The 9713-nt window shown below is 42.6% G+C and overlaps 1 protein-coding gene across 1 annotated transcript in view; it reads left to right on the plus strand.

Annotated features, from left to right (window-relative positions):
- The window catches only part of DNER (delta/notch like EGF repeat containing), a gene marked incomplete at both ends in the record, with an annotated part of 331941 nt that extends 325564 nt beyond the window's left edge, over positions 1–6377 (plus strand). Inside the window, one exon of the mRNA XM_082631051.1 lies at positions 6266–6377. Coding sequence (XP_082487177.1) covers positions 6266–6377 — 112 coding nt within the window. The remainder of the gene's footprint in view (positions 1–6265) is intronic.
- Between the last annotated feature and the right edge of the window lie 3336 nt (positions 6378–9713).

Here is a 9713-nt window from a genome sequence, read left to right on the forward strand (position 1 = left end):
CCTTTAATTTGCTGCTGGCTTTCTGTTTTCGTTGAATACATTCATTCATTTTGTGTTTATCTCTGTTATAAATATCCGACTCTTCATCACTGTGTGTGAAACATTTTTTTTTATAGTTTATGATCTCAATTTATTTTTTGTTTCATGTCTTATTATGCTGAAATGACTGCATCTCCCATAAGAAGACAAAAATATAATACTGCTAGAGTTACTTCATTTCATGACTTAACAATACCTTCAAGAATCCAAACTCCCTCTATTTCTCCATGTCATCATAACTTGCTTTTTGATATGGTCTCTTATACATGTTCACTTCTTTATCACTACATTACTACCTACAACAATGTCTAGGAGTTGTGAAACATTTTTTGATGATTTTTTGGGGGGGATGTGTTTAGCTGTGTTGTTCTTCTAACAGTCAAAGTGAGTATAAATTACCCATTTGATTTAAGGACTTATTTAAAAAAGTCAAATGATGATCATTCGGCTGTTAGAGTTCATATTGTATAAAATAGTGTCCTCTCCTGGAAGAAAGGCTCCTGTAGAGACAGGAATTAGTGTGGTATCATAGAAAGAGCGTGAGTCTGGGTGTTGGAGCGACATCGTTAAGCCCAACTGCTCCATTACCTGACTGTATTTTATTTTAATTAATTAAATTATTGAGTTATTTATCTTTGGCTGCTTTGGGTCTTCGTTGCTGTGTGTGGGCTTTCTCTAGTGCGGCAAGCAGGGCCTACTCTTTGTTGCGGTGCACAGACTTCTCATTGTGTTGGCTTCTCTTGTTGCGGACCACGGGCTCCAGGCGCAAGGGCTTCAGTAGTTGTGGCACATGGGCTCAGTAGTTGTGACTCGCGGGCTCTAGAGAGCAGGCTTAGTAGTTGTGGCACATGGGCTTAGTTGCTCTGCGGCATGTGGGATCTTCCCGGACCAGGGCTCGAACCCATGTCCCCTGCACTGGCAGGTGGATTCTTAACCACTGCGCCACCAGGGAAATCCCTGACTGTATTTTAAACCGGTGATTTAACCTTCCACAAATACAGTTCCCTCAACTGTGGGAAGGGAGAACTACCTCCTTAAAGAGTTATGACAATCAAATTAAATTACAAATATTAAAAGATTTTATAAACAGATAAGACCACATTTACTTCTCCAAATCTATTACAACATGGAAAAAATCAGTTAATCTAATTTTGTTGAGTTTTGCAAGGAGTATCTACTAAAAAAATAATAGTGATATTGTGTATTAAAAGCATCATCTTTTCCTTCAATTGGTAGAACAGTCTAAAGCACACAGTTCAGAAAGTGAGTGTGCTGTAGCAAAAAGTGGGCTGAGCCTGGTGTCTTAAGATTGAGCCTCCAGGGAACTATTACCTGCATAATCTTTGTTGGGACGTCGTGATTGATATTGTTCAAGACACAAGCAGATCCAAATTCTGTCTGAATGGCATAGAAGCTCAGAGGTTCAGAAAGTTAGTTTTCTTCCAGAGGAAACCCGCAAACCTAAGACTCAGGTCTTAGAGTGAGTCCAGGGGAAACAAAAACCAGAACCTGGCTTCCAAGGAGAGGAGCCAGTGGATGAGAGAAGTTGGGAGATATAGAGCATCTGCCCCAAAGCCCAGGGCAGCTTCTTTGTGGGAGCTGCACTAGCCTTACTTCTGTAACTTTGGGGGAGAAGAGAGTTAACCCTCTTCCAGGTCAAGCCCTAAAGATCAGCCTCGTAGTGGGAGCCTTTGTTTAAGAGTCAACAACTCAGCAACACAGCTTCCAGGAAACATTGAGGTGAATCTCTGCAATCTCTTCTTAATTGTTTATTTGACTCTTTCCTCTTGAGTAAAGAGCAGTGAGTTTTATTACTGTATCTCCAGTGGGTCCTGGCACATGGTAGACCTCACTAAAACTTGAGGTCTGAAATGAATGGATGATCTCGGTGGGGGGTTGGCACAGGATGTCTTGACCTGCCTGAGAAGTAGATTCATCCCAGGGCACCAGCTTTGTAAGTGGTACCAGCCTGCAGGAGTATTTGGAGTGTCTTGAAATCATTGGATGAGAGGTAGAGGATGTAAAGAGAAAAGGAGAGTAGACAAATTCATTTGTTTCTCAAAAGTCTTCCTGAAGGGGCTTAGTTCACCAGAAAAGAGCAGAATCCATAGCTCTATACGGGGATGTATTGGGAGACCCAAGAAATCAGATTCCCTCCACACTCCCCTACCCTGGAGGAATCTCTGACGAAGGTCCTTTTGCATTCAAGAGGAAGAAGAGTATTTTATCTCAGCCCTGGAATAAGTTAAGATAGGTTCTTCTGGGCTTCCTGCTTATATAGCCCACTGAAAATATACTTAACTGAATACTTCGGGAAGGAAAGAATAAATTTGAAAGCATTTACAAACCTGGTTCTTATTCGGTACTGATTTTTATCAAAAATATTTATGCAGAATTCCTAACCAACAAGCTCCTGCGTGCACCAGTGACTGCAGATAAAACCATTGATGTTAATACAGTGCCTTCCCAAATATCTGAGAACATTCCTGTCTAAACGTTTATTCAGCTATGACCTGTGGCTTCCACAACATGGTTCTCCAGAGGCCCTGGCTGGATGTCTGGCTGGTTGGCCCTTTTGCCCCTTTTCCTGGAGACCCTGGAAAGGCATTGACAAAAACTGAGTCCTTTTGCAATTCCCCTCTTCCTAGCTTTGAGCATCAGCCTATAGGTAGCATGCATTTCATGGCCCGTCTCCCTGCCACTAGCCTGGAGGTGACATTGGATCAGAATGACTGAAGCTGAGCAGCTGCACAGGATGAATCCTGACTGGGTCATCTGTGACATTCCCTAGTGACCCAGGAAGTGTCTGGTGATTCTGACGTCAGCAGTCGGCTGGTGCTGGGTTGAGAAGGAGCCCCCTCCTTTCCTACGAGTAATCTGTTCCACAGCCGCTTTGCTTACACTCAGGCTGGAAAGACTTTGTGACAGACTGGCAGGAGTGAAGCCACAGCTCTCTGAGTTCTGCATCTGAGGTCACACTTCGCTTGCTGATTGCTTACTGCTCTACCAGCTATAAGTGCCCCATCACAGAAAACAAACAAACAAACAGAGAGCTGGGAAAGGACAAAGTCGCTTTTTCTCAAACAACATCTCCCAACGTGGGCCTTTTAAAAGCTCACATCCACCTGCCGTTCTTCGAGGTATTGTTTAGCTGTTGACTTCCAGGGGAATATGAACTAGAAGAATGTACATACTTTGACCTCCCTCATAACTGGTTTCAGTTTCTTTTGTTTCTTTAGTAAAATAAGGCGCACAAGACTGGTCACCAGCTATGACGTTTGAGCTGTCAGTGACATCGATCCCACGGCTGCACAACTTCTGTTAGTGCTTCTACACAGCCAGACACGATGCTAAATCCTTTGCAGAGAGACTGTGGGTGACCCTTATAGTCTTCATCCACGGCCTGTGAAACATTTTAGACTTTGTGGGCCATATGGCCTCTGGGTCTTTGTGACCAGCTCTGCCTTTGTCGTGCGAAAGCACCAGAGGCATTATGAATGGGCACAAACTGTGTTCCAATAAAATTGTATTTAAAAAACAAGCAACAGGCTATTACTAGCTTGCAGACTATAGTTTGCTAATCCAAGGTCTACACTTTAATTTTCTCTAGCTTCCAATTTTTTTTTTTTAAGCAATTAAGATGTCCCTTTAGGCTAAGGAAAAACAGTGCATTGTTTAAAAAAAGAACAGTTGCATAAAAACTCCTGCCATAACATAGGCAAGCTCTGACATTGGTTTATGCCTGAGAGTTTAAAATGGAATTCTATAGGTATTAGCTTATTCCTTAACATCCACCCAATTCTGAGACACTAAGGAAATATAAAAAGCTGTTAGCGTTGGAAATTTAAGTATGAATGCACGTTTGTTTTGCACTAACTCTGAGATCACTACTCTGATAGGTGTGGGAGATTGAAGGAGAGTCTTAACATCATTTTACATCTTAGCTTCCATATAGTAGATGCTGCACTTTGGGTGGGGATTTCTGTGTCTCACCTCAGGAATTTGGAGGCTTCTCAGGAGCTGGTCACAGTGCAGGGAATCCAGCTCGAATTGTGCTACGGGTGTTAGTCATACTTTCACCAGGTACCCTTGTACCAGTGTTCCACTCTGCGATCCAGGCTGAGCTTCCCATTGAGACACAAAGCAATGCTTGTTGTCCTTCAGTTGACTATGTGTGTGTACAGTGGACACGTGGCAGCTCTTGAATGCCTTCAGCTCTTGCTTTGTTATGCTCAGTGGATCTGGAACGCTCATCCTCAAACCTGCCTTGTCAATATCCAGCTGCACGACAGCAATGTAAGATCACGGCCCTTTGAACTAGAGCTTGTGGATGGATTGCGTAACATGGAGGCATTTAACTCTCTAGATTTGGAGGAAACAGATTATTCTTCAAACTGGAATCATATAAAAAATAAAATGGGTATTGTAAACCTGTATTCAACTTATTACGTTGCTTGGATTTTTCCTGCTGGCCAACCAATTGATTCACAGGCTGCATAGGATTCGACGACACTCCCATTGGAGGTCCTGCAGGAAACCGTCCCATGGCTACCATGTTTGGATACAGAGAGCTTTACACTGGAATTTCCTGATTTTTAAAATTAATTAAATTAATACTATTGGTGGTGTATTGCTGCCGGTGTCTCTAGCTATTTTATGAGAAATAGGTTGTCAAGATGCTTGCTCCTTTAAGTAGCCTCCGAAATCTTCAGACTTGGGAGAAAGTGTTAAGAGCCAATTGGCTTTTATATTGTTGCCCTTTTCCTCTTCTCAGATTGTGCAGACCTCAGTCAGTTTAGATAAACAGACCTCAGGCTGGAGTCCAATCCATATTTATGCCCACACAACTCCGGACCTTCAGTGAGGCTAACATGTTAGACATAATTTTACTGAAGACTTTTTAATAGTGCCGCAAGAGCTGTGGTTTCTTGGTGGCAGAATGCTTTAACTCTTTATCTTTGCACTTTGCCTGGTGCCTATCTGGCATGATTTGTGCCTTTGCAACTCCAGAAGGCCAGTAAATCTTGAGTGAATTGGAATACAAGATTGATCAATGTTTAAAAATAAGAGATCATATGAAGAAGGCAACGTTTTCTCACTTCCCACTTGATTCTACTTCTCATCTCTGTATGTGAGAAGACAGACTTTCCAAGATATAAAAAGAAGAGATAGGAAAGGTGGGGAGATGGGATTAAAGCCATGGGCAGTAAGCCCGGAGAAGTCCTTGGGGGCCCATCCTGGCAATCCTTTTAAAATTTGAGATTCTTTTAAAATTTCTTTTTTTAATAGGTTCCATTGGACTTGAAACAGTTAAAAAATGTTGTTTATAAAAGGGAGGAGGGGTGGCGGGCTAGTGGGGAAGATTGTTTAAATCATATTGCACTCCAGGGGCCTTTAGGGAAGGTGAGGTCTTGAAAGGGAAGGGACCACCCAGAAGTTGAATTGGCTCTACTTTAATAATCGCCATTTTAACACTGGTTTGGCGGGAAGTCCTGAAATTGGATTTTGACACTCCTGGCTTCTGCGCTTCAGTCCTGCTGTCAAGGGGTTTTTGATATACACAAGTCTGTTGGGACAATGGCTTTGTGCTCAGAGAAGAAAGAATGGCCTGTGTGTACATAGGCGTTGGGGAGTGATAGGTGGGTGCCATCGGATGGAGGGTGCCTGCAGAGATTGTGGACTAACACCTTGTTATTTGAAGTCATTTCCTCTCTCTGCCTTCCTCCTTGTCTTGGGACCTCAGGTGGCCTCTGAGCCCTCACAGCCCTCCTGCAAGTCCCAGGGGAGAGGCTGTGCACAATCCAGAGAAGCCCACCCTGCCACTCTGCATTCCAGGCACTAGAGTGGATGTAAACTAAACTTGCCTCTCCAAATCGCTCTGGGTCTGAGAAGAAGACAAATCGATACTTGTTTTCTGGAAACCTATTGTAGAGCCGTCACACCTGACTGCTCTTCCAAGACTTAACCTACAAGCTTCGCTATTAATCTGGACTCTACGTTCTGTGAAATCCAATTTTTGCCCTCCCACACCAAAGGCTAATATTTATACTCATTCAGTGTTAATATCAAGAAGTCTTAAATTTCTGTACTTGCTAGAGAGGATATTTGAGAGTATTTTTATAGTTCCATTTGATTCTTGAAGATAAGTTATTGTCACCGATTACCTTTAACAGGACTTGAGAGCCAACAGTTCTCTAACCAGAGTCCTCCCTCCCTGTGATTTCAGGTTTGGAAAGAAATCCCGGCCTGCGATGTATGATGTGACCCCCATCGCCTATGAGGATTACAGCCCTGATGACAAGCCCTTGGTCACACTGATTAAAACAAAAGATTTGTAATCTTTTGGGGGATTATTTTTCAAAAAGATGGGCTACTACATTCATTTAAGTATTTTTAAGAAAATGAAAAGCTTAAGAAATTTAAAATGTTAGCTGCTCAAGAGTTTTCGGTAGAATATTTAAGAACTAATTTTCTGCAGCTTTTGGTTTGAAAAAAATATTTTAAAAACGGAATTTGTGACATCCATAGACTACGTTTTAATGTGCTTTCAGCTCTCTAAACTATATGCTTCGACTAGTGTGTGCACTTCCCATGGTAGATATTATTACGAAACCCAGATTGTTTTCTGCGGTTGTTACAGAATAAGTCTAAGCGAGGACAAGTTTGTATTTGACGTGTGAGTGTTGGCTTTTTGAGTAGAGTTAGGAAACACATGTAGAGTACAAACCATAATACAGTATACCCATTACTTAAAAAGAAGTCTGAAGTGCTTGTCCTGTGAAAAAGAAACTAGTTAAATTTATTATTCCTAACCCGTATGAAATTAGCCTTTGCCTTACTCTGTGCATGGGTAAGTAACTTATTTCTGCACTGTTTTGTTGAACGTTGCAGAAACTGGAAACATTCGCTTGAGTTTCTTTTTGTCATTTTCGTAACATTTGTCAGGCTAGGCCTTGAAAACATACATGATGACAGGGCCTAGTGAGGCAAATTATGATCAAACTGAATCTGTATTTTCCTTTACAAGTCCAGGTTTTTATAGTTGTTCCTTGCTAAGGGGTAGTAGATGTAAGAGCGTACCAGTTCCTTCAGTAGTGAGTATTTCTCATAGTGCATCTTTATTTATATCCAGGACATTTTTGTGGCTGTATTTGATTGATATGTGCTTCTTCTGATTCTTGCTAATTTCAAAGAATACTGAATAAATGTTACCAAGTCAAGGATGCACTTGTCTCTTTTTTTTTTTTAATTATGTAAAATGTTTGGGTTTGATACTGATTATCAAACAATCCTACTGTCTTTTACATTTTATATGTTCCAAGGAGTACATATTGATGGCTGCTGGAGCCATTCCCTGTGCCTTCTGGGAGCACTCCTGGCTTCCCAATTGTCAGGGAACCATCCATACCGTCTTGTAAACATGAAAGGTGGAAGAAATAACAAGAATTCGCATCTTAACTCTTGCATCAGAATTTGCCGGTGAAATGCAGCACATAGAACTATTGAGGTACATTGAAACTGAGAAACACTTCTAGACATGATGTGCAGAGAACCTACAGCTTCAAGGAACATATACGTTGTTCTCCTACGGGGGCCAAATGAAATTGCCTTAGCAAACAGCACCTAGGTCCTTAGAAACTCGAAGGCAGCTTACAGCCACCCTATATTCAATTCCATTTTGCATCCAAATGCTGACCCAAGGCCCCAGAGTCTTTTTAAAAAAACCTACATTGTCTTCACATGGGAACGTTTGGTAAGACCAAGAGAAGCCCAGAAACCAGGTGCAAGGGAGGGGTTTAGGCAAAAAGAAGTATTTAAGATGCTTTTCCTTCCTTCTCTTCCCTTAAAACATCTGCCCCTGGGCTTCCCTGGTGGCGCAGTGGTTGAGAGTCCGCCTGCCGATGCGGGGGACACGGGTTCATGCCCCGGTCCGGGAAGATCCCACATGCCGCGGAGTGGCTGGGCCCATGAGCCATGGCCGCTGGGCCTGCGCGTCCAGAGCCTGTGCCCCGCAACGGGAGAGGCCACGGCAGTGAGAGGCCCACATACCGCAAAAAAAAAAAAAAAAAAATCTGTCCCCAATCCTACAAGCGACATAGCAATACACCCACACTCTGATTATTAAATGATACGGTGCAATATGGTAATGTTTTTAGTTTGTTTAAGTGTTAGGAAGTGAAGTAAGAACAAAATATGAGTGGGGCTGGTTGAGCATCCATGGGAACACATGCAAGCCTTCCATTTTCTGGGGGAAGACTTGGTTGTGCAGCGCACAGAGACCTCCCTTCACAAGAGACGGCCTGGAAACCGCGAAAGTTAAACTCCATCTTCCTGTTGGTTCCTCCACACGCCCAAGGGCAATGTCAGTCGTGCCGGGACCTTCATTTGGAAGCTGCTTCCATCACACCCTCTCAAATAATTTTCAGTCTTCCAAATTTCTAAATTCATTAGACGTGATACCCCTTTATTGGTCTTTTATCAGTCATAATTTGTCTTTTTAAAGCAATTTAATGGAACCCACTCATTCAGGCTGAGAGCTGACTCATCTGCCATCTGACAGTCTGAGGCAAACGCCAAACCCATTTAGAGACCTTCGCTTATTCATTTGGACATTCGATAATAATACCTCTCACTGTGCACTTGTTCTGTGTTAGGCAGATGGTGAGCAACAAGGACCTCACAAAAAGATTCTCGTTCCGGGGTTCACAGCTTGTTTTGGACCAGACCTTCATCTAATAATCAAACAAGTACAGAATTATACTTTGAAGAGCCCCATGAAGGAAAGGTAAACACTGCCATTCAGCAGCTTATCTGTAGCAGAGTGGATCGGAATCTTGCTTCAACCATTTACTTGCTAACAACTTTGGACATGTAACTCTCTGAGCCTACACCTCAGTAATTTGGAAAATGGGGATAAGGATAGGACCTCCCTTGGAGGGTCATTGTGAGAATTAAATACCAGAATGTATGTAAATCACTTAGCCCACCTCCAGCATGCATTAAGCATTCAGCAGGTTAGCTATTACTGCTGTTGCTTTTGTTCTTATTTTAGGTTCAGGCCATACCGCAAGGGAGGTTAATAAGCTTCATATCTGTGGTCTGCAGTTAATGCACCGAGGATGGTGAAGGAGTTACGGGAAAGGCTGGAGCACAGCTCCGAATGTGTCAAACACTCCGCCATCTTGTTTAAGTTGTTACTATGCTGTATTTGTAAAAAAAAGCATTTAATAAGCAAGAGTAAACCACCACCCAGGACTTGTTGAACTGGTGATGGTCTCACAACTTAACAGAGCTGGAATTTGCCCTGTCCTACTGTGAGGGTTCTCACAAGACAGGGCAGCTGTATGTAACAACAGGGATCCTTGTCCCGTAGAAATGGCCCAGCAGTGTCTCCAACTCATTTTGTGGTTTTCTTCAGAGCTCTTTATTCTTGCAAGGAAATGGCATACACGGATAAATCATTTCCAAGTGGTTTAAATTTAATTTCCATGAGCCGATTTCTTTGACATTTGTACCCAGGTCTCTACTTAGTAACGTCAGGCTGGCCTTGGGTCATCAACTGTGCCCCCACTCTAATGGCCTTCTCCTTCTTCATTTCATGGGACTATAATTTTTTGAACCATTTGGCCTGGCTGTGATTTTCTTCAAGAACTGAAGGGTGGCTGGGAGTCTGA

Source organism: Mesoplodon mirus, assembly GCF_964341445.2.
Source record: "Mesoplodon mirus genome assembly, chromosome: 8".
NCBI lineage: Eukaryota > Metazoa > Chordata > Mammalia > Artiodactyla > Ziphiidae > Mesoplodon > Mesoplodon mirus.